Below are 26,319 nucleotides of genomic sequence, written 5' to 3'. Positions count from 1 at the left end.
TATATATATATATAAAAATTTACAGTATACATATCGCCATTTGTAGACATTATAAAACTTTCATGTAAACCAATGAATTTACACGTATTGGGATTTTTTTTTTTTTTTTAGCAAAGACATGTAACAGAATACATTTTGGCAAACAATTTATGAAGAAATTCGATTTTTTTTTTATTGGACTGGTTTTACAGCAAAAAGTAAAAAATATTGTTTGTTGTTTTTCAAAGGTGATCAAATACCACCAAAATAAAGGTCTATTTGCGGGGGGGAAAATGACATAGATTTATTTATGTATAGCGATGCATGACCGTGCAATCATCAGTTACAGTAACGCAGCGACATACCGCTAAAAATGGCCTGGTCAGGAAGGGGGGTAAATCTTCTGGAGGGTAAATGGTTAAATGTCTCAGCACCATTGCACACCAATTTCCTATGCCTGCCTAAGGGGTCCTGCATGGCTCCAAAATGTTGCTCTTTTCCCCTGTGACATGCTGAATAAAAGCATTTGGACGTTACTTGATCCTATTCCTTGATCATGTGTGATGGGAATGGTGCTAATCCTCACCTGTGTCCCCAGTCTTCAACAGCACATATGACCATATTCTACAAGATACCTACTGTATGTCAGATCTTATGTGACATTACACTAAATATTATGTGACCTTTTGGTTTTCAAGAGCCACCCTTGAAGCCCCTATACATAATTGAGCACCACTGGTCTCCAATACATCTATCATAGGCAAAAGCTCCATCACACTACCTGGACAGTCTGTCAAACATGTTGACCAGTTTCATAGCTTCATACTCCTTCTGCTCCTCTGTCATTTCATCCATTGGATTCGGCATTGGTTCCTCTACATGACCAGTGATTAGATTTATGCTGAAACACAAGAGGATGAGTTTGGTAAAACATCTACAATCTCTGAATTCTAAAACAGTGTTCATTTTAGGCCCAACTTAGATTTTTTTTTATTAGCTCTGGGTGATGTAAAAGAGGGGCTAGAACGTTTCAGGGATTTTATTACAGTCTGTAACAAGATACAAGGGATGGTGCCATCCTAGGAACAGACCATAACCCTCAGCACTTTATGCCATCTCAATTTACATACAGTGCCTTGAAAAAGTATTCGTACCCCTTGACATTTTCTACATTTTGTCATGTTACAAACAAAAACAAATGTATCTTTATTGGAATTTTATGTGATAGACCAACACTAAGTGGCACATAATTGATAAGTGGAAGGAAAATGTAAAAAATAAAGGTTAATAACCATTTATCAAATACATATCAGAAAAGTGTGGCGTGCATTTGTATTCAGCCCCCTTTACTCTGATTCCCCTAACTAAAGTCTAGGGGAACCAATTGCCTTTAGAAGTCACCTAATTAGTAAAGTCCACCTGTGTGTAATTTAATCAGTATAATTACAGCTGTTCTGTGAAGCCCTCAGAGGTTTGTTAGAGAACATTAGTGAGAAAACAACATCATGAAGGAACACACCAGACAGGTCAACTTCAAACCTACCAAGACATGGTCGTCCACCTAAACTGACAGGCCGGGCAAGGAGAGCATTAATCAGCGAAGCAGCCAAGAGGCCTATGGTAACTATGGAGGAGCTGCAGAGATCCACAGCTCAGGTGGGAAAATCTGTCCACTATTAGTTGTGCACTCCACAAATCTGGCTTTTATGGAAGAGTGGCAAGAAGAAAACCATTGTTGAAAGAAAGCCATAAGAAGTTTAGTTCCCAGTTTGCAAGAAGCCATGGGGGAAAAACCGCAAACATGGGAAAGAAGGGGCTCTGGTCAGATGAGACCAAAATTGAAATTTTTTGGCCTAAAAGCAAAATGCTATGTGTGGCAGACAACTAACACTGCACAACACCCTGAACACACCATCCCCACCATGAAACATAGTGGTGGCAGCATCATGTTCTGGGGATGCTTTTCTTCAGCAGGGAGAGGGAAGCTGGTCAGAGTTGATGGGAAGATGGATGGAGCCAAATGCAGGGCAATCTTAGAAGAAAACCTGTTAGAGTCTGCAAAAGACTTGTCCTGCTGGAAGGTGAATCTCCGCCGCAGTCTCAACGACCCTAAACATACAGCCAGAGCTACAATAGAATTGTTTAGATCAAAGCATATTCATGTGTTAGAATGGCCCAGTCAAAGTTCAGACCTAAATCCAATTGAGAATCTGTGGCAAGACTTGAAAGTTGCCGTTTACAGATACTCTCCATCCAATCTGACAGAACTTTGACATTTTTGTCCATTCTTCTTTGCAAAATAGCTCCTCTCTAGAAGGGCAAAGCTGGTACCCAAAAGACCTGCAACGCTAATTGCAGCGAAAGGTGGTTCTACAAAGTATTGACTCAGGGGGGCTGAATATAAATGAACGCCACACTTTTCACATATTTGTAAAAAAAATTTAAAACCATTGATCGTTTTCCTTCTACTTAACAATTATGTGCAACTTTGTGTTGGTCTATCACATAAAATCCCAATAAAATATTTCCATTTTTGGTTGTAACATGACAAAATGTGAAATATTTCAAGGGATATGAATACTTTTTCAAGACACTGTAGTAATTTTACTGCTTTGAATCTAGTTTTCCCTACTTTTGGCATCTTTCCAATAGTAGAACAGGGAAGTATTAGACATCTCTGTCAGGCTTTTGCAGTTGTTAATATAACTAGTTTTCAGGTTTGCATAGAGTTCGGTTGCAGAAAGTCAGGAAGACAGCTAAATGAACAGAAACCTAGTTTGGACTGAAAGTCAGGTGCATTGTTATGTGAATGTATGTTGAGGGCCAATTAGAAAGGTTGTGGCTATACTGTCCAAAAACATGTGCACAATATCTCTTGATTTGCATCAAAATTATGGTCAATGTGTAGACTAAAGCACAGGTATGGGGACTCAAGGCCCAAAAGCTATAGCTACATGGGGACTTTTTGTATGCTATTAAAAAGTAAAATGTCATGGACTTTCTTTATGTAATCTAAAAAGCAGTAGACAATATTTGTGCTGTGACACTACTAGATCTGTACACACGTCATCTAGTACATAGCTCCTAAAACAAACAAAGTTAACCTATAGTTGCACAATATACATAGTCAATCCTTAACAGCTTTGTTGAGGAGGAAACTTCTTGGTGCATTTCCCAGGTAAAGATGTCTGTTTCTTTAGGAGTAGGCATTTTGCACAGCAACAAATGATGTTCCAGCAAAAGGTAAAAGCTTTCAAATGGCATGCATATCAACCACCAGAAGGCAAGCTCTAAAGATAGGGGGGAGAGAAAATTGGGGGGCACAGAACATGGACCCTTCAATACAGGCCTCAAACTTTCCACTCGCCTGCTTGCACTGATGAGTGGAAATAAGGTGGGGGCGAGTGTGTCCCCCCAGGGCCGTCTTGCTGAGCAGGCTTGGAACTCAGGGTCGGCTCGGTCACTCGCACTGTGAGCCGTCAGACTGCTCAATAGTTGAGCAAAGTGAAAGCAAAGGAAGGAGTGTGTGCTGTGCTCTCTGCCTCCCCCTAGAGTGCAGTACCCGGCTCCAAGAGTGAAGGTAACAAAGTACTGCAACTTTTTAGAGGGCTGTGTACATGTGTCTGTACATATGTCTGTGCATGTGTCTCTGTGCGTGTATGTATACAGGTGTCTCTGTTTGTATGTGTATACATGTGTCTGTACATATGTCTGTGTTTAAACATACACGTACAGTGGGGCAAAAAAGTATTTAGTCAGCCACCAATTGTGCAAGTTCTCCCACTTAAAAAGATGAGAGAGGCCTGTAATTGGCATCATAGGTAGACCTCAATTATGAGAGACAAAATGAGAAAAAAATCCAGACAATCACATTGGCTGATTTGGAAAGAATTTATTTGCAAATTATGGTGGAAAATAAGAATTTGGTCAATATCAAAAGTTCATCTCAATACTTTGTTATATATCCTTTGTTGGCAATGACAGAGGTCAAACGTTTCATATAAGTCTTCAAAAGGTTGGCACACACTGTTGCTGGTATATTGGCCCATTCCTCCATGCAGATCTCCTCTAGAGCAGTGATGTTTTGGGGCTGTCGCTGGGCAACACGGACTTTCAACTCCCTCCAAAGGTTTTCTATGGGGTTGAGATCTGAAAACTGGCTAGGCCACTCCAGGACCTTGAAATGCTTCTTACGAAGCCACTCCTTCGTTGCCCGGGCGGTATGTTTGGGATCATTGTCATGTTGGAAGACCCAGCCACGTTTCATCTTCAATGTCCTTGCTGATGGAAGGAGGTTTGCACTCAAAATCTCACGATACATGGCCCCATTCATTCTGTCCTGTACATGGATCAGTCGTCCTGGTCCCTTTGCGGAGAAACAGCCCCAAAGCATGATGTTGCCACCCCCATGCTTCACAGTAGGTATGATGTTCTTTGGATGCAACTCAGCATTCTCTCTCTTCCAAACATGAGGAGTTGTGTTTCTATCAAACAGTTCTATTTTGGTTTCATCTGACCATATGACATTCTCCCAATCCTCTTCCGGATCATCCAAATGCTCTCTAGCAAACTTCAGACGGGCCCGGACATGTACTGGCTTAAGCAGGGGGACACGTCTGGCACTGCAGGATCTAAGTCCCTGGTGGCGTAGTGTGTTACTGAGGGTAGCCTTTGTTACGTTGGTCCCAGCTCTCTGCAGGTCATTCACTAGGTCCCCCCGTGTGGTCCTGGGATTTTTGCTCACCGTTCTTGTGATCATTTTGACCCCACAGGGTGAGATCTTGCGTGGAGCCCCAGATCGAGGTAAGGTCTTGTATGTCTTCCATTTTCTAATTATTGCTCCCACAGTTGATTTGTTCACACCAAGCTGCTTGCCTATTGCAGATTCAGTCTTCCCAGCCTGGTGCAGGTCTACAATTTTTGTTTCTGGTGTTCTTCATTGGTCTTCACCATAGTGGAGTTTGGAGTGTGACTGTTTGAACTTGTTATCAGTATAAAAGACACCTGTCCACAACCTCAAACAAGTGCCATTGATACAGGTAATGAGTGCAGGACAGAGGAGCCTCTTAAAGAAGAAGGTACAGGTCTGTGAGAGCCAGAAATCTTGCTTGTTTGTAGGTGACCAAATACTTATTTTCCACCATAATTTGCAAATAAATTCTTTCCAAATCAGCCAATGTGATTGTCTGGATGTTTTTTCTCATTTTGTCTCTCATAGTTGAGGTCTACCTATGATGCCAATTACAGGCCTCTCTCATCTTTGTAAGTGGGAGAACTTGCACAATTGGTGGCTGACTAAATACTTTTTTGCCCCACTGTATGGGTGGTTTGGACAGGTTCAAGATTATATGGTTATTATGGGTGGTGGAGTATGGGGCATTTGAGGTACTGCTGGGTTGGGTGGTTGGATAGAAGGTAGGATATGCTTGGTAGAGTTATGGTTTGGTGAGTGAAAGATTATGGGGGGTTATGGTTGTATGAAGTGCATGGAATAAGTGTGAGTGTTTAGGGGGACATTGGAGGCCCTGATGTAATGTGGGTAACATCTACCAGTGTCATTTCATAAGATAATTTATGAGGGCGTGTTTAGGGGCATGGCAGGGGTTGGGTTGGGCAACTGGTGGAGAGTAACTCTTAAGGCCTGGCTAGTAGCTCAGGACTTGAAATTTTGAGCCCTGCTTCAATATATTCTTCATGCATAGATGCTCAACAGGCATATGGGAGCTTCAGGGCTCCACTAGAAGTCTAGTATTTGTCCAAACCTCGCCTGCAAATGCTGTCAAATAAATGCTTCTTACTTTGGTTTTGCCTGGAGGTATTCTTCAGTATCAGTATCCTCATCATCAGAATACCAGCGATCTCCTCTGCCACCAGCCAGGAGACCTCGAGCGGCAAGAAGCCCTGCTGCATTTCCATAACCAGTATACTTCAGTAGGTTGTCCACTGGCAAAAGGAAGAAAGATTAGGTGAAAAAAAGTTAAGCATTACTTATGCTTTATATTACTCTTCTGACCCTTAAAAACATCAATTGAACCTTCTTGAATACTGCGATGTAATAATGCTGCATAACAGTAATAGGCTGGTTTTTCCTTTTAGCTGCCAAGTGCTACCACAAGTCAGACAGCTGCCCACATATTCCCACCCAAACAACCCAACATAAATTTCTGAAAGGCTACCAATGTTTTTAAAAATTACTTGTTTTAACTTGACTCGTTTTAAAACCAGTCATCACGTTTTTACTGCTGTTTGTGTCCACAATGGAGAAATTTCAGTCTTTTTGGCACAGAAAGTGAAAAGAATTTACCTCTTTCTTTACAGAGAACAAACAGAAATTCAGCTGCAATCTGCTTCACTCCTAAATCCACATGGGTCATCAACCGTACCAATTTGTTCCTTACAGTTGTCCCAACCTCAGGCCGGTTGGTTACGTCCCTCAGTGGAGGAAGAACCTTAAAAAAAGGTGTAGAAGACGAAAACATAATTGGGAATAACTTATGTTAAACTACCACAAACATGTTAGAGCGGATTCAAATGTGTGGTGCAGATTGAAGCTCAGGTTTCACAGCTAATTGATACAGTAGTTGTTCACCAGTTCATGTCAGGTTTACATCAGGTTCAGGACAGGATTAGATAAGGATCTTATCCTGTTCACACATACGGTTTAGAAACAGTTCCCATAGAAGTCAATAGCCTGTAATCCTATTGTAATAAAAGATGTTATAGTGAGCGCGACTTAAATACAAAAAGTGTATCGATGTGCATACACAAAAACGTTAGTGAGCAGCTGATACACCGAAAAGGTAACCAAGTAAAACCTCCAAATCGAACATATATATTAAATAAATGGTGCAGCGCTAAATACTAGAGCACAGTTTATACACACAATATATAAACATGCATGATATCACTCTAAGGGTGATCAATAAATACAAAAGTTCAATGTAATAGTGCGGATCATGGAGAGATCCCAATTCAAGGTGAGTGGACGTCCTGATCCAAGGTGTGATGGTAGGTGTGATCACACAAATAGGTGAAAAACGCACTCACCAGATGTGCGTTTAATATACGCAATATGCAATCCTGCGTCACCAGGCCATAAAACGATCATCAGATCCCAGATCAGATTGTACCCAGATCACCATCCCGGTTCCACAGAAGTGAAGTCATCTGAAACCGCTACCAGGTATCACCACCAGGGTCCTGAGTCCTCCAGATGGGCACTGCGAATGATAGCACTCACACAGAGTGCCCAATAAGAGACCTCATAGCGTGATACTGCTTTAGATGCTTTTATTCAGGGTAGGTTGGTGTGGGGTACATAAAAAGATTAACCAAAAAGTTTACTGACCATATGCATTCCTAGGTAGTTAGGTGTCCTGCTGCTGCCGTCCCCTCTGACGCGTTTCGTGCGATGCACGTATTCATAGGGTCCAGGGCTCTGGTTAATCTTTTTATGTACCCCACACCAACCTACCCTGAATAAAAGCATCTAAAGCAGTATCACGCTATGAGGTCTCTTATTGGGCACTCTGTGTGAGTGCTATCATTCGCAGTGCCCATCTGGAGGACTCAGGACCCTGGTGGTGATACCTGGTAGTGGTTTCAGATGACTTCACTTCTGTGGAACCGGGATGGTGATCTGGGTACAATCTGATCTGGGATCTGATGATCGTTTTATGGCCTGGTGACGCAGGATTGCATATTGCGTATATTAAACGCACATCTGGTGAGTGCGTTTTTCACCTATTTGTGTGATCACACCTACCATCACACCTTGGATCAGGACGTCCACTCACCTTGAATTGGGATCTCTCCATGATCCGCACTATTACATTGAACTTTTGTATTTATTGATCACCCTTAGAGTGATATCATGCATGTTTATATATTGTGTGTATAAACTGTGCTCTAGTATTTAGCGCTGCAGCATTTATTTAATATATAATAGCCTGTAATCCGCACCTGAACCAGACCGCACTGCTCAGAAATCGTACATTACTTTTTCAGACCGCACTGAATCCGCACATATGTAAACAGACACCATAGGATGTTTTTTCACATGTCATGCAGATTGGATGCCGTTTAGACTGCATACAGTCAGGTCCATAAATATTGGGACATCGACACAATTCTAACATTTTTGGCTCTATACACCACCACAATGGATTTGAAATGAAACAAACAAGATGTGCTTTAACTGCAGACTGTCAGCCTTAATTTGAGGGTATTTACATCCAAATCAGGTGAACGGTGTAGGAATTACAACAGTTTGCATATGTGCCTCCCACTTGTTAAGGGACCAAAAGTAATGGGACAATTGGCTTCTCAGCTGTTCCATGGCCAGGTGTGTGTTAGTCCCTCATTATCCCAATTACAATAAGCAGATAAAAGGTCCAGAGTACATTTCAAGTGTGCTATTTGCATTTGGAATCTGTTGCTATCAACTCTCAAGATGAGATCCAAAGAGCTGTTGCTATCAGTGAAGCAAGCCATCATTAGGCTGAAAAAACAAAACAAACCCATCAGAGAGATAGCAAAAACATTATCCAAAACAACTGTTTGGATCATTCTTAAAAAGAAGGAATGCACCGGTGAGCTCAGCAACATCAAAAGACCCGGAAGACCACGGAAAACAACTGTGGTGGATGACCGAAGAATTCTTTCCCTGGTGAAGAAAACACCCTTCACAACAGTTGGACAGCTCAAGAACACTCTCCAGGAGGTAGGTGTATGTGTGTCAAAGTCAACAATCAAGAGAAGACTTCACCAGAGTGAATACAGAGGGTTCACCACAAGATGTAAACCATTGGTGAGCCTCAAAAACAGGAAGGCCAGATTAGAGTTTGCCAAACGACATCTAAAAAAGCCTTCACAGTTCTGGAACAACATCCTATGGACAGATGAGACCGAGATCAACTTGTACCAGAGTGATGGGAAGAGAAGAGTATGGAGAAGGAAAGGAACTGCTCATGATCCTAAGCATACCACCTCATCAGTGAAGCATGGTGGTGGTAGTGTCATGGCGTGGGCATGTATGGCTGCCAATGGAAGTGGTTCTCTTGTATTTATTGATGATGTGACTGCTGACAAAAGCAGCCGGATGAATTCTGAAGTGTTTCGGGCAATATTATCTGCTCATATTCAGCCAAATGCTTCAGAACTCATTGGACGCCACTTCACAGTGCAGATGGACAATGACCCAGAGTATACTGTAAAAGCAACCAAAGAGTTTTTTAAGGGAAAGAAGTGGAATGTTATGCAATGGCCAAGTCAATCACCTGACCTGAATCCGATTGAGCATGCATTTCACTTGCTGAAGACAAAACTGAAGGGAAAATTCCTCAAGAACAAGCAGGAACTGAAGACAGTTGCAGTAGAGGCCTGGCAGAGCATCACCAGGGATGAAACCCAGCGTCTGGTGAAGTCTATGCGTTCCAGACTTCAGGCTGTAATTGACTACAAAGGATTTGCAACCAAGTATTAAAAAGTGAAAGTTTGATTTATGATTATTATTCTGTCCCATTACTTTTGGTTCCTTAACAAGTGGGAGGCACATATGCAAACTGTTGTAATTCCTACACCGTTCACCTGATTTGGATGTAAATACCCTCAAATTAAAGCTGACAGTCTGCAGTTAAAGCACATCTTGTTCGTTTCATTTCAAATCCATTGTGGTGGTGAATAGAGCCAAAAATGTTAGAATTGTGTCGATGTCCCAATATTTATGGACGTGACTGTATATGTGAACCAACACCTACTATTTAAATTAAGCTTAAAAAGTTAATTCCTGTAGCCATCTACAAAATTCAATGTAATACAACCAGACTAGCATTTGTCCTGAAAAAGCCACCATTTTAGGTATTTCCTTTTGTTATAAGCAATTCTGAGGTAGAGAGCCACAAAAAGATGCTCGGCCAGCAACATAACACCATCCACATGCAAACTGGTTACAGGCATTTCCCTGGTGCTAGTCATTTTAAAACACAAAGTCTTGGATTTCACAGGTATTACAACTGCACAATTTACATTGGAAGCAGACAACCATAAACACTATAAATATGGTTTACAGACTGTATAAGCTATAAAGCATTCAATAACCTAGTAAGGTGTATCTAATAAAGTGGTCGGTGAGTGTTTAAGCAGCTACCTTTAAGTAAAAGGACACTGGCAAAAACAAAGACTACAGAACATCCCCCTATATAACCCTCACAGCTAGCCTCTGCATCAAGTCTACTTTCTACTATGGAAGTTTTTTCTTCCACAAGGATTCCTTCATCATGCAGCTGCAACATTTTTATCCACCATCCAGATTGTTGGACTCCTTGGGAGAGCCTAGGGGGACCATACCTGAACCCCACCTTGTGAAAGATACAGGATTTGCCTGTACGGTTGCTTTGAACTGTATCCTCTGAGCATTTTCCTTGACAGTGCAGCAAGTGGAGTTATACCACAGGTCTGGACCCCTGAAGCAGCCTGCAGCTGCCTGGTGCAGATCACAGTCTAAGACCCCTGCCGGGTATGTGACCACTGGGGAAGGGAGGAAGCGAGAAGGGGTCAACTCCCTTATTCCAGCTACTGACTTGGTGAGTAAACGGTGGAATCCCTTAATTATTTAGCCCTGGAGTGCCCACCAATTTTCCCATGGGGGGGAAGTCTACATTTCCCGCCCTTCTGGTGACAGTTTTGTAGTCCAGGGTTAATTAGCCCTTTGTGCCATTTGGATGTCCTTCCAGATTGCACCTGTAGTGCCCTTTGCACAAGGTCCTGGTACGCCTGTGATGGTCGCCCCCATTTTACCTCTTTCCTCCAGTTATTCAGCAGGCCACAGAAACCTCATTCTTCCTGTCTAGAGGAATTTTCTGCCACAATGTTAAGAGTTCTTGGACCTTTGGCTCAAGGGCAAAGACTTGAAGGTAGCAGCAAAATTCTCAGTTCTAATGATTTAAAGAAACCCGTGTCCTTAACTTCTTACTGGCAAGTAAAATTGCTATTGCTCTCAGCAATGACTTTTTAGACTGCCAGCTTTTAATATCAAAGACAGGAAGAAGTGAACCAGAGTGCTGAGAACAAAAAGGGACTTACTGGAGCAATTCTTCCACAGATCACAAGAGCACAGTACCTGCGGCTACATAGGTCAGTGAGGGCTTATTTTTAAGCCAATTAGCTACTTGTGAATATGAATATTTGAAAGACCATAGACTGGCCCCTTTAACTACTTCAGGACCAACATGTTACACCCTTCACGTCCAGGCTATTTTGGTGTGATAACTGGCCAGACAATTACTCAATACAGCGCTGTGAAAATTTTACAGAGGGAAAAAAATTGCAAGGGGCATAAATTATGCATCCAATTTCCTGATTGCTAAACTTAGAAAATGAAGATTACATTTAAGATTTCTCACTCACAGCATGGGCATACTTAGGAGTAACAGAATGTGTCGAATTTATACCCTCTGAAAGCTTGAAGTTCAGGCAGCAAAAATCCTTACATGTGGTAACCCCATACTCAGGAGTAGAATGTAACTATAAGTATGCCCATGCAGTATGAGAAATTTTTATTTTACAAACTTATTTTTTGGGGTTTTTGTTTACTTTATTTAGAATGTGGGAAAGTAGTATTTTGGAAAATATACACTTTTTAACCAAAAATAAGCACAATACATTTTGGCCTAAATTTATGAAGCGCCATTTGCAAAACGCTAAAAGGAAAAAACAGTTCAAATATTAATCCTCTATTACAGGAAAATATATAGTAAATAAACCCGAGTGGTTATTACATTTCACCAAAAGAAAGCTCAGCCTCAAAAAACTGATCAAATTTGGGTACAGGGATGCATGATCAGTAATGAAAACAGGCTGGGGGAGGGGTCTCCAAACAAAAAAAAAAAAAAGGGAAGGTGGTCTTTATTTAGAAAGGTATAAAAGAAAGTTACAGTACAAAACAATTCAAGTACAAAAACCATGGTGACATTCAAGAATAAAGCAGGAGGATCTCCAAAATCAGCAGTAGTGGATAGGAAACCACACAATGTCATACCTCTGCTAGATGGATATAACACATAAACATAACAGACTCACTAAAGAAAATTATAGTGGATGGACCCCAGGCTATGAGGGAAAGGTAAAAGCATGTTTAAAAAAAAGGTACTTGCAACCAACGACCCCCCCTCCCCCCAAAAAATGTAAGTGCCAAAGAGGGGGAGAAGCAGATAAACGGAGTTTCCCCTTTTGGGTGAAGTTCACTTTAATTCGTTCTCAAAGTTAGAAGGGGGGTAGGTTTATCTCCAAGATTAAATGGAATTCAAGGATTTGTAAATGTGCTGGGGATATTTCAGCCACCAGAGTGAGTTGATAAAGGGATTTTATGTATATTTGAGGCGTTTGCAAACAGCATGTAACAGTTCAATTACGGTTCTATAGGAAAGTTCACCCTCGATTTTACAGTCATGAGCACTTACATTCCATTCTTAACCCCCATAAGAAGCTACAGCTGATACCTTTGCTTTGATGTATTTCCGGATACTTCTGTGCACCCTGCAACATTCTGTAAGTAGGCTAAGAACTGGCGTGAGACCTTCTCTGTAGCTGCCGCCCTAAGAAGAAATGGAGACCGGAGGAAAAAGGCAGTGATGTTATCCAGACTGAATTTTTATTTTTAAATCCTGTTATCTGCAGTCAGTTTAAACCATCTAATGATATGACATGCAGGATTCCTGGCTCCAGACAGACAAGCCAGTTTATCAGTTACGGGACTTGCACAAATGTCACTGCCTGTGGATGGACTGACATGTCGATCCATGTTATCGGCACTGTGGTTGTACAGAAGTAGAACCATCAATTTCTGTAGAAAACTGTAAGACTTCCTCTAAATCAGTGCTGCAAGCTATAGCATAGAGGGCTGATCTGTGTATTCAGACAACAGGTAAGTCTCCCTGCTGTCAAAATACAATAGCTCAGTGGAGAAGATTCTCCCCTGCCTCTCCAAATCTCTACATACTCTTTATTTAGCTGATGGGGAAGATGCTATAGAGAAGCTTTTCCCCATCTTTTACCCTGGAAGAACCCTAGATATAATTTTGGGCCTTTGTAAAGCACCACTTAAATCACAATGTAAATCTATTTAACCTACAGAAAGATTAATTAACAGAAAGGTATTTAAAAAAAACCAAAAAAAAAAAAAAAAACCTTATGTATCGTACTCAGAGACCCCATTATTTTAACACCCCTGCTCTCTATGGTAAAATTCAATCTTCAGTAATCTCAACTTAACACAGTACAAAGGACAGAAAATGCATACAAACTGTAGTGCCACTCATTTGTGGCTCCTTATACTAGTTTTCAGGGGAGAAGGGGATTAGAAATGGCCTCCTAACAATGATGTTCAGGAAGGTGTCCTGACATCGGTAGTCCTTGGGAGAGGTGCCCCTTAAACTGGTTGTTATTAGAAAGGTAAAACATTCACTAGTGTCAGGCTTGAAGTCAATCCAACACAGACCACTAAGGAACCTCTATAGGAACCCTAGGGTTCCAAGGAATCCTGGTTGGGAAAGGCTGCCAAGTGTCATTTGGGCCAGGCCTTGTTGATGCCCACACAAGACTTTTAGAGATACACACGTATGTAGAGTGTCTATGGTCAAATCTAAAAAGTCATATTCAGACATTTCAATTTCTAGACTACACCTATTAATCTGCATGATTTTGAAGTTCTTAAAATAAATTTTGAAGATCTCCACACATACTTCCAGTCTGTATGTGGCACATTCACCAAGTCCTGTGAAGATGCACTGTTTGTGTCACACATTTCACAGAGCCTTCAGAGGTGCTGAGGGGAGGAGTTTAGGAGGACAGTCACTACAGGAGAGCACCACATCTCTGCCTGCAAGCATCAAGGTACCATGGGATAGTCCTTAGAAGTTGAAAGTAAACCAAAGGGCATTAGCAGGAAATGCAGAAGTTGTGGAAAGATGGCCAGCAGACATCAATCACAACATGAAGTCAAGTACACTTATAATAGACTGTTAAAAAGAAGTCATTTGTACTGCAATTATGCCCTGCCTTTCTACAAGTATGCCGGTCTTCGAGGTAATTCCCCCCCCCCTCCCCCAGCATCTTTATGTCAGTGCGAGTGCCATTCATGGGCCTAAAGTATGTAACCATTTTAGGAGACAGATTGGTGGGTTTAGTTCCACTTTGTGTGTGGGTCTGAGTAACTTGTGAGCTCAGAAGGGGGAGAAGCCGAACGCAACTGCTTTAACAACTCATACCTTATCTATTCTCTTCTCCATAAAATTCAGAATGAGCTGAATTGCCTCCATGTCTGGCTCATTGTTGTTTGCAGACATTTCTTGTCCAGATGGGGGGATGAGAACATCCAGGCAGGAGACAGGAACATTGCTCAACAAATTGATTGTATTGCTAAAATTAAAAAACAAAAAACAACAAATCATGTTACAAGATCATGGATTCAAATTATTGCATTCATTTAAGACAGTGTTCTCTGTTACAGATTAGCCTTTTGATATAGACCAATTTTGGCCATGTGACCTGCTGCCATAGACAATTTTAATTCAAACAGTAAGGCTTATTGGCATAATGCATCATGGCTCTTCTTGCTGTTGGGCAAGTTCTCTTCTACCCTGGTAACATCTACCTACACAATTCTCAAACTTTACAAGTTTTGGTCTGCTGTAAAGTAAACATTTTATTTTTTTAAAGTGAACCTGTTATTTGCCCATGCAAGGCAAGTAAAAAGATTTACTTATCTACCCCTCACGCTTGCTCTATCACTGCTCTGTTTGGCCACCAGGACAAGTAAAGAGTGCCCTGAAGTTCCAAACTGAGTTAGAGGATCACATTGGGCTATGGGGAACTTTTGGCCCAATGTGTCAACACAGGGGAGATTGAAAATTTGCCACATGCTCAACCACACCAGAATTACCAAGTTTTTCACTTCACTCCCAGCAGCCAAATCAAGTGCATGCACATAAGGGAAAGGTGAGTAGTCTCTCTTACCCATGCAAGTAAAATTCTCTTTAAAATGGTTAGGAATAAATCACATTTACACATGTTATGTGTCCTATCAATATGAAATTTTGTTTTCATATGCAGCCAGGAGCCTGGGCTCTTGTCTCCTTTTACAACAGCACATTTAAAGAAAACCTAGAAAATATGAAAAAAAAGTGTTTACAAAGTTCAACAACTTAAGCCAAAATGTACACTGGCAAGTGATTGGAGCTGTACCCAGCAAATGAGTTACTGCTCCAGTTCAATCAGGTTTCTCAGAGCACGATCTGTTCTTTGAGCATTTTCAGACATGCAATCTGTAATAATGGCTTATTTGTAAATCAAGGCTAAAAACTGTGGGAGGGGGTGAGGAATATACAAGTGGACGGAGCTTTATATCATACTGAAGGATCTGAAGTCTGACAAGTGACAGCCTGCTGATTCACCAATGGGAGCTCTGGATGTATAGGGGGTGCAAGGTGATGAGATAGATAGATAGATAGATAGACTTATCAGCATACAAAATAGGGCAGTCTGAAGTCTGTTCTGTACAAAGCTTATACTACATACAGTTAAGTCCATATATATTTGGACACAGGCACAATTTTCATACTTTTGGCTCTGCATGTCACCAGAATAAATTAAAACAAAAAAATCCAAATAAATTTGAACTGCAGACTTTCATTTAATTCAAGGGGTTGCACATAAATATCAAGTACAAATTTTAGGAAGTGCAACCATTTTTATACACAATTCCTCCATTGTCAGGGGCTCAAAAGTAATTGGACAAATGAATATAATCATAAATAAAATGTTCATTTTTACTATTTTGTTGAAAATCCTTTCCTGGCAATGACTGCCTGAAGTCTGGAACGCATGGACATTACCAAAGACTGGGTTTCCTCCTTTCTGATGCTTTGCCAGGCTCTAACTGCAGCTGTCTTCAGTTGCTCTTTGTTTGTGGGTCTTTCTGTCTTTAGTTTTGCCTTCAGCAAGTGAAATGCATGCTCAATTGGGTTGAGATCAGGTAATTGACTCGGCCATTGCAGAATATTCCACCTCTTTTCCTTCAAAAGCTCCTGGGTTGCTTTTGCAGTGTGTTTTGGATCATTGTCCATCTGTACTGTGAAGCGCCGTCCAATCAACTTTGCTTCATTTGGCTGAATCTGGGCTGACAGTATATCTCTAAACACTACAGAAATCATCCGACTGCTTCTGTCTTCTTTCGCATCATCAATAAACATCAATGACCCAGTGCCACTGGAAGCCATGCATGCCCAGGCCATCACACTGCCTCCACCATGTTTTACAGATGATGTTGTGCACTTTGGATCATGAGCTGTTCCAAGCCTTCTCCACACTTTTTTCTTCCCGTCGTTCTGGTACAGATTAATCTTAGTTTCATCCGTCCAATGAATGCTTTTCCAGAACTGGCCTGGTTTTAGATGTTTTTTGGCAAAGTCTAATCTGGCTTTTCAATTCTTCAGACTTAAGAATGGTTTGCGCCTTCTGGTGAACCCTCTGTATTTGCTCTCGTGAAGTCTTCTCTTGATTGTAGACTTTGACAATGATACGCCCACCTCCTGGAGAGTGTCCTTTGCTTATCTGGATGTTGTGAATGGGTTATTTTTTTTATCATAGAGAGGATCCTGCGATCATAAACCACTGTTGTCTTCTATGGACGTCCATGCCTTTTTATTTTGCTGAGCACACCAGTGCGTTCTTCTTTCCTCAGAATGAACTACGCTGTTGATTTGGCCCTCCTAATGTTGCTGCTATCTCTCTGAAGGATTTATTTCAATTTTGAAGCCTTAAAATGGTCTGTTTCACTTGCAGGGACAGCTCCTTTGAACACATGATGTAGGTTCACAGCAATAGATGCCAAATGCACATAACACACTTAGAATCGACTCCAGACCTTTTACCTACTTAAATGATGAAGAAATAATGAAGGAGTAGCCCACACCTGGCCATGAAACAGCTTTTGATTCAATTATCCAATTACTTTTGGTCCCTTGAAAAAGGAGGGATGACTATTCTTAAGAGCTGTTATTCCTAAACCCTTCCTCCAATTTAGATCTACATACTCTCAAATTAAACCTGAGAGTGTGCACTTTCAGTCCATATCCATTATATAACTATAGCTTGAATATGTTTTGGAAAATACCTGAAAAAACTAAAAAACTAAAATTGTGCCTGTGTCCAAATATATATGGACCTAACTCTACAATTCCACTCAACTCTTGAGTGTTCCTTAAGTTAAAAACTATATGGCCAAGTTTGTGGATCCCTGATCCTTTCATTTGTTACAGCCATTTATAAAGCACTTTACATAATGTACATTTATATCAGTTGTTGCCCTCAAGAAGTGTAAAATCTAAAAGGTCCCCATCTTACATACACATAGTGTAGCGAATTAGGTAGGAACCAACTTAAAGTCTTGTGTGGGAAGAGACTGGAGTACCTGGAAGAAACCCATGCAACATAGGGAAGAAATGCAGATTCCATGCAGATAGTGTTCCAACCAGGATTTGAATCTGGGATGCTAGTGCTGCAAGGCAAAGTACTAAACACCAACTGGGTTGTTGAGTCTGAGCATTTTTCCAGCTAATCCTTTAGCATACAAAGACAAAAGTAGCAAAGGTTTTTATGCACCAGCAAACCAGCTGCATAAAGACATGATTTTAGGTCTTTGGTGGAGTAATACCTCTGGGCTGAATTGGAACAATGACCCAGGTTGCATCATTGGTACCTGGCAACAAATGTTTTTAACTCAGTATGCATAACCCAAACTCTTGTGGAAAGCCTTCCCAGAAGAGTGGAAAATGTTCAGTTAAAGAGGGGTTTGGGCAACTACCTATTAATGACCATGGACTGGTAATGGGACACCCAACAAGCTCATTAGGTGTTATGGTGAGGGTTCACACACTTTTGCCCATATAGCGTTTACGCCATGCTACTTGTTATAAAATGAAGCAAACAGTGCAGTTACCAGCTTCATTGGGTGTCCGCTTCCACTTTCTAACTGAAACTATAAAATGACCTCTGAAAACGGTTTGCTCTAGGTGAAATTACATCTTTACAATACCGAACAGGTTCAATAAAGCAGCAGAGAACTGGTGCTAGGCAACTAACCCAACAACAAACCAGAAATCGTATCTTATCCACATAAAGTCAGTTGAAACATGACTGACTTTTGTGCAGGAAGCATTTTGTACATCATTGTGGTTTATACTCCCTCTTGAATAGGCCTATATATGATGCTGCTACTAACAAGCCCAAGCCAACATTTTTTCACCCCTAAATTACATTTGCGGCATCAGTGCCCCTGAACAATACAGTTCCCAGCCAGGGTGGCTTTGTGACATTGTGTGTCAGCTTTGTGTGGAGTACAAGTGTATGAAATTCTCTTTATACTAGAGCCTGGGCCTGTGATCTGAGGCTTCCACAATGCAACCTGCATTCTTCAACTTGGATGTATGTACCAATACTTTTTTTCCCCCCCAGTGATCATCAATCACTTAAGACATGGCCACCCCCTCAGTACCCCCACCAAGCTGTGTTTTACATTAAAACAATGTGCAAAAACCTCAGCAATAGCCATGTGTGGGAATAAAGAGAAGCATTACAGCAAGATGCTCCATAGCTTAACATAAGCCATTAAATAATTAACAGACAATATCATTTTCAACATTTGTGTCCAACTGATCAGCATGGGAAAGATAATGACATATACTATACATTATGGAAACCTCCCACATCCTGCATATCTGCAGGTTTTCTAGGATCAGTGTCTCAACAGGCTGAAGCTTAAAGTGTTACTTAACCCGCAAAAGTAAAATCAGCCTGTATATACAGTAAAGACCGCTTGTTATACTCACTGTGGAACCTAAGGGGTTAATCCTCTGCAGTGTGTAAAAAGGCTGTTTGATCATCCCCTTTTACTGTTCCCAAATCCATCTGCCGATAGCACAGAGCCCTAGGAAGCACTCTGCACATGCTCAGTTTGGTGTGCATTGCTAGACAGTTTTTGTTTTTTTTTCGGGAGGGTGCATGCGATCAGCACAGGGCCAATCAGCATTTAGCAGTTTATATTCACTACAAAAATTGCATTTCCATGTTCTGTGTACTGTGGGAGACCAAATATAGTGAATGCAGGGTCATGGGTTTAGTAAAGGACCACCATGGCTCCCCAGCAGCTAGCATTCTCTGGAGTTTTACAATAGCAGCCCACATTTTACTTAATGCACAGAATGCACTAAGTTAAAACCTCAAGCCTTACAACCATTTAGGGTACGAAAAAAAAAAAAAAAACACACACACTTCAGCTACATCCCCCCTCCCCAACTTAAATAACTTACTTAGCCCTTCCTTGATCCAGCCCTATGTCTGAGAACAGGAACACTTCTCTTCAAAAGGACTCATTGGCTCCTGCTGCTGTCAATCAAATCCTGTGAGAGGGAGTGGGGCTGAGGCCAAGCCACACTGTCTAGAGGCACATGCAGCCTGGCTTGGGATCAGGCCTGCACAAGTGACCCCATGCAAGTGGCTTGCTATAGAGGCACTTGGGAGGAGGAGCTGAGGCCACTGGCAGAGGAACCCAGAAGAGAAGGAGGTGGCAAGAATGGCATGTATTAAAAGAAAAGGCGAACCTTTAAGTGCACTTGGACTGACAGGGAAAATTACCAAGTATTAACGTGAACCTGTGCACTGCCTATACACAGTAAAGCAACAGGTTCATTTTAAAGCCAGTCCTGGAGACGCTTATACATCTCCTCTTTGCCTTCCCACAGACCGATTTACTGCCAGGATTGAAGAGTTGTAGCTTACACAGGACTCTCCCATATGACAGTGTTATCTGCCTGAACATCCAATAGCCAAGCATTTGCACTATGTAATGGAGGAAGGAGAGAGTCATATGCTACCCATACCTAGCAAGTACAGGGTTTTCTCTTCATAGCCATTTGTTAAACTGAGTGGCAGTGAACTGGAGCATAAGCTGCTGCATGGTCCACCACTGACTAGGTTTGCCCTGTATGGCATTGTCTGATTGCCGGTGCCTAGCTTCACCCCAGAACACTCTAGACCTGGGACACACCATTATGTACATACTGCGTTTAGCAAATTAAGGCCAGCTGTCCATCTCCTCCAAACCTCACATTTGGTCACAGTGCTGCTCATAATAACTGTAGAATGAGTATCAGGAGGAAAGAGCTGCGGTGCCAAGCCACAAAGACCAACCTCCTATCTCTGAAATGTCAGTTGGTAGAAGAGATCATTCTGCAAAAATCATGAAAAGACTTTTCTAGGTGCTGGCACTTAACCCTCTGGTTGCTTACTCAATCTACCGTATATTTTAAATTCTTAAGCACGTATACAAAACCTTGCAACAAGGTATTTATCTGGCTGGGAAATTCTGATTTCCAGGGTAGCCATGTGGCAAGTCGTTTGCTGTGTGTTACACGGAACTTCATTATTGCAAGCCAAAACACCTTTCTGGAAGATACATCTGGCTCTCATCCCATCATAATAGGGCATGTACGCATTCTCAAACTTTCAGAAAGACTTGTCAAAGATCAGCATGACGTAACTAGCCTAAGGCATTAAAAGTTCAGCAATCAAATTGGATGTTAACATAGGGCTGGCACATTGCTTGTTACATACTTTGATTCATGCACTGCTCTGCAACAGATTAGTTTTGCTTTACTGCTCTTTAACAAAGTTCATGAGTTGTTGACTTAGCCTCTCTGCTTACAGATGTTCAGGTATTGGCCACACAACATTGTTTCAAAGTCAAAGTCGTAGTAGTAACAGGTAGAGCTCCTTCTATGGTTAGTCTATACATCTCAATATATAAAGCATAACTATGGCCACAATGTTAATCATACACCTTTCCACATTCTATTTCAATTGCTAGCTTACTCCTGATAATTAGAACAAATCTTGAAGTTTGTAAATTTCTCTTTGACAATTCCCACACTTAATTGCCTGAATTGAGACACTCACTATGCCCTGTTTATGGGCACTGCTGTGACACACATTTCACAGAGCCTGCCTTCTGAACTACAGAGGTGCTGAGAGGAGGAGGAGTTTCAGGAGGTGGAGTCAATACAGGAATCACTGCTTGCAGGCAGCAAGCTACCATGGGATAAGAAAGTAAACAGCAGAGAAGCTGCAAAGCATGCAGGGAAGTTGGAGGAGAGATGGTCGACAGCCAGAACTCAACATGAAAGGAGATTTCAAGTAATCTTATATTGGATTGTCAAAAAGAACTATGGTTTGTATTGCCATTACAACCAATGTTACCTAGTTAGGATTTTGATTTGCTACGCTATAAATAAGCAGTCTTTTTGCAGTGGATATAAATCAATTACTGTAAGACATGAAAAGATTTAGAAGGTCTTTAAATTAACAAAGAAAGTAACATGTCAAAAAAATTGGGGCTGCCTTGGCCCACTCTAAAAAAGGACAGCTACTTAGATTACTTTGAGTCACTGAAGTATTCAGATCAGAAAAGTCAAAGTACTTAAAAGTGTTAAAGCCTGGGGTAAAAACAAACAACAAATCCCCCCACAAAACCACCCAAACACACACACACACACACACACACACATTATACTTACTTGCTCTGAGTGACCCCCGATCCTTCTCTTCTTTGGTCCCTCGATGGCGATACTGGCTCCTCCTCTTCTTTGTGTCCCCATAGCAAGCCCTTTGCTACGGGACATACTGTGTGCTCGCTTTCGACCTGTGTTTCTATAGAGCCGCGATCCAAAGACACAGTGGGACTTGGCCCCGCCCCCATTACCTCTTTACTGCATTTGATTTACAGCAGCAAGAAGCAATGGCCCCTGCCGCTGTTAGAGTCCCTGTGTGAAGAGGAAGAGGGGGTAGAAGAGATGCAGCTGTGCACAGCGCCGATTTCTCTCCTCTTCTCCTTCACATGGGGTAAGGGGAGCACAGGGAAAATAAAAACTATTTTACCTTAAAACTAAAGGCTAAACTAGTTTTGGATAAACACCTTCCTCCATTTCCATAATAATAGGTTTTCTTTAGTGCAAAGCATTGACAACATTGTTAATGCACAGAAAGTTATCACTGGATGCTTGGCAGGATCTGGTTTTGGCACTTTTCGCATAGATAAAGCACATAACACATCACACAAACACACAACAGTATTTAACAGACCAAAGGTAAGCAAATAGGAGATGTTCATGGGTGGGGTACACAGACACTTTAAAAAAGAATGTCTAATGCATTTTAATATGTTTATGGGCTAAAATAGAATTTGTAAGGAGCTTTTTTTAGAAATTCAAGAGTGTAAACTTAAAAATGGTATCTAAACTCAAATATTCCAGTTTATTGGTCCTTAGATGAAGTGACAGCATTCAATTTTTTCCATTTGGTCATCCTGTGAACAACATTTCCTGTCTATCCAGGTCTATACTGATTTTTCTATTGTATCTATGGAGGGAGCTAGCGTTGTCACACTGACTGGACTTCAAACACATCTGCCCTTTTTCCTCTCCATTACATACAGTGCCATGAAAAACTAATCATACCCCTTGAAATTTTCCACATTTTGTCATGTTACAACTAAAAACATAAATGTATTTTATGGTTTAGGTGGACGGCCATGTCTTGGTATGTTTGTAGTTGTGCCATCCTCTTTCCATTTTCCGAAGATTGATTGAACATTGCTCCGTGAAATGTTCAAAGCTTTGGATATTTTTTTTTTAATAACCTAACCCTGCTTTAAACTTCTCCACAATTTTATCCCTGACCTGTCTGGTGTGTTTCTTGGCCTTTATGATGCTGTTTATTCACTAATGTTCTCTAACAAACTGAGATTAAATTACACACAAGTGGACTTTATTTACTAAAAATAGGTAACTTCTGAAGGTAATGGGTTTCACTAGATTTTAGTTAGGGGTATCAGAGTAAAGAGGGCTGAATACAAATGCACGCCACACTATTCAGATATTTGTAAAACATTTAGAAAACCATTTATCATTTTCCTTCCATTTCACAATTATGTGCTACTTTGTGTTGGTCTAGCTAGCACATAAAATAAATTTACATTTTTGGTTGTAACATGATAAAATGTGGAAAATTTCAAGGGGTATGAATATTTTTTCAAGGCACTGTACTAGGGAGACTAATATGCTAGAAATTTCCATTTTAGCTCATAGAAGTGACAAGGACACTGCATTTCTGGCAAGATAAGCATTTCTTTTTGTTCTTAGCCTTGGGGGGGGGGGGGGGGACCTAATGCAGCCACCACCTCTAAGAAAGCTGCAAAGTGTTTTTTTTTTTATATATATATATATGCTAGAACAGGGGTGGGCAACTGTGGCCCTCCAGCTGTTGGAGAACTACAAGTCCCATGAGGCATTGCAAAACTGACAGTTACAAGCATGACTCCCAAAGGCAGAGGCATGATGGGACTTGTAGTTCACCAACAGCTGGAGGGCCACAGTTGCCCACCCCTGTGCTAGAATATATTACAGTTTCCCTTTAATTGGCCTTTATAATTTTCATAGAAAAATATATTTCAACAGTCTTTAACCAACCTGTGCAGTTCCTCTGTCTTCTCCTCAGAAGGACCCTGGGACAGTAAAATATGCCGTAAAAGTGCAACCAGGTGACGAAATTGGTGAGCATCACTCTGCAAGGCAAATTGTAAAGAATAAAACACTGTAGGAAAATTGCCAAAAAATAGTATAGTTGTATAAGTATCACACATGATCTACTTTACTGACTGCCCATTACCTTGAATAAGAAAAATCTAATCGACCACAAGACGCTCCATCCATTTCCTGGATGCACTGTTGACGCTGTGGCAAAAACACTGCCTCCTGGAAAGCTGGCTCTGCTTTCACAAGAGGCAGCAGTGATACACAATGAGAGCTCCAAGCCTCCATAAGGGGGAGTTTTGGTGCGGTCACAGTTGCGGCTCCCCTGTGTCAGTAAGCAGCTGCGCTGACAGCGGGTGCAATGGAGGCTGTCATGAGACTTCATGTTTCAGCTCTTATCAAGCAATCCTTGACACAGGTTATCATGTGACTGCACTGGATCTGAAATGCATTTTCTGGTAATTTTCTGTCCCCCTTCCTCCCAAGAAATAGTTATATCTTGCCTAACCCCAGATATTTAACCCAACTATAACAAAGTATGCTGATTAACAGGATAGCACATATGCGATTTTTAGGTAATGTAGCAAAATGGTAATAGAGCTTTACAATGAGAGCTTTGGGGGATGGTTGGTTGGGGACACGCAACTTGCAAGAGATGTGAACAAGGCCATCAATGCCAAACTAGGACCAACATCCCTGAACAGGAGTGGGGGACTTCAACATAATCTGTCTTCCATATAATGCCGTTTAAAAATCTCTTCCCCAGTGATTTAGTAGTTTGCACTTCTAGCCATTTAAAATCAATGATTTAACACTTAGAGCAGAATCCTCCCATGGGAAAGGAATCCAATTGCCATGATAGACTTACAAATATAACTGCTGGCTGTGGCCATCACTGTGGTTAACAGTGTCCTGCAACCCCCTCCCCCCATCATATTATACACCTCACACTTTCCAATAAAAGTAGTGGTGCACCGAAATGAAAATTCTGGTGCCGAAACCGATGCCAAAAACTGAAATATCTGTTATTTTTTTAACTTATGATTTTATTGCTATCATATACGGGAGCAATATTCCCCTATGTGATAGCATATGGGTGACAGGTCCTCTTTGTAGGGGGGAGAGGGTTGGGTGGCAGTGTGTGTAAAGAGGGGGCAGGAAAGGAGCAATGTATACAGTGAGGGAACAGTGTATACACTCAGGTTCCCTCACTGGCTGCCCCTATACAGTGGATATAAAACGTCTACACACCCCTGTTAAAATGTCAAGTTTCTGTGATGTAAAAAAAATAAGACAAAGATAAATCATTTCAGAACTTTTTCCACCTTTAATGTGACCTATAAACTGTACAACTTAACTGAAATACAAACTGAATTGGGGGGGTTTGGGAGTAAACGTAAAAAAATTAAATAATGTGGTTGCATAAGTGTGCACACCTCTTATAACTGGGGATGTAGCTGTGTTCAGAATTAAGCCATCACATTCAAAATCATGTTAAATAGGAGTCAGTACACACCTTTTATCATTTAAAGTGCCTCTCATTAATCCCAAATAAAAGTTCAGCTGTTCTAGTAGATCTTTCCTGACATTTTCTTAGTCTCATCCTACAGCAAAAGCCATGGTCTGCAGAAAGCTTCCAAAGCATCAGAGGGATCTCATTGTTAAAAGTATCAGTCAGGAGAAAGGTACAAAACAATGTAAGGCATTAGATATACCATGGAACACAGTGAAGGCAGTCATCAAGTGGAGAAAATATGGCGCAACAGTGACATTACCAAGAACTGGACATCCCTCCAAAATTGATGAAAAGACAAGCAGAAAACTTGTCTGGGAGGCTGCCAAGAGGCATACAGCAACATTAAAGGAACTGCAGAAATATCTGGCAAGTACTGGCTGTGTGGTACATGTGACAACAATCTCCTGTATTCTTCATGTCTGGGATATGGAGTAGAGTGGCCAGACAGAAGCCTTTTAATACGAAGAAAAACATCCAAGCCTGGCTAAATTTTTCAAAAACACAGCGGAAGTCTCCGAAAAGCATGTGGGAAAATGTGTTCTGGTCAGATGAAACCAAGGTTGAACTTTTTGGCCTTAGTTCCAAAAGATATGTTTGGTGCAAAAACAACACTGCACATCAACAAAAGAACACCATACCCACAGTGAAGCATGGTGGGGCTGTTTTTCTTCAGCTGGAACTGGGGCCTTAGTCAATGTAGAGGGAATTATGAACAGTTCCAAATACCAGTCAATATTTGCACAAAACCTTAAGAATTCTGGTAGTAATAAAATCAAAAGGTGCTTCAACAAAGTATTAGTGTGAGGGTGTGCACTTATGCAAGCATATTATTTTAGTTTTTTCATTTTTAATTGCATCCAACTAAAATATTTCAGTTTGTTGTTCAACTGAGTTGTACAGTTTATAGGTTACATTAAAGGTAGAAAAAAAAGTTCTGAAATTATTTAATCTTTGTCTCAATTTTTTTACATCACAGAAACCAGACATTTTAACAGGGGTGAGTAGACTTTTTACATCCACTGTATGTCACTGCCAACCAGCTTTTTTTTCCCTTCACTATAACTCCAAGAAGGATCTGTCATTCTCCCCGTGACTAAAAGAAACTAAGGGGCGGGGGTCACTGGGTAATGTAACTGGGTGACCCCGCCCCTTTATTTCCTGTAGCAGCGAGGTGAATGACAGCTC

At 41.1% G+C, this 26,319-nt stretch overlaps 1 protein-coding gene across 1 annotated transcript in view; it reads right to left on the bottom strand.

The window, feature by feature from the left end:
* RIC8B (RIC8 guanine nucleotide exchange factor B) overlaps positions 1–26,319 on the bottom strand; it is a 62,880-nt gene that overhangs the window by 12,201 nt on the left and 24,360 nt on the right. The window contains exons 4-9 of the mRNA XM_089671198.1: positions 23,556–23,650; positions 14,244–14,394; positions 12,477–12,572; positions 6,284–6,428; positions 5,778–5,922; positions 761–880 (exon numbers count right to left, since the gene is read on the bottom strand). Coding sequence (XP_089527324.1) covers positions 761–880; positions 5,778–5,922; positions 6,284–6,428; positions 12,477–12,572; positions 14,244–14,394; positions 23,556–23,650 — 752 coding nt within the window. The remainder of the gene's footprint in view (positions 1–760; positions 881–5,777; positions 5,923–6,283; positions 6,429–12,476; positions 12,573–14,243; positions 14,395–23,555; positions 23,651–26,319) is intronic.

Source organism: Staurois parvus, unplaced genomic scaffold (assembly GCF_062004578.1).
Source record: "Staurois parvus isolate SC_StPar_1 unplaced genomic scaffold, SC_StPar_1.0 ptg000101l, whole genome shotgun sequence".
Classification (NCBI taxonomy): domain Eukaryota; kingdom Metazoa; phylum Chordata; class Amphibia; order Anura; family Ranidae; genus Staurois; species Staurois parvus.
This window is presented reverse-complemented; position numbering and strand designations above follow the sequence as displayed.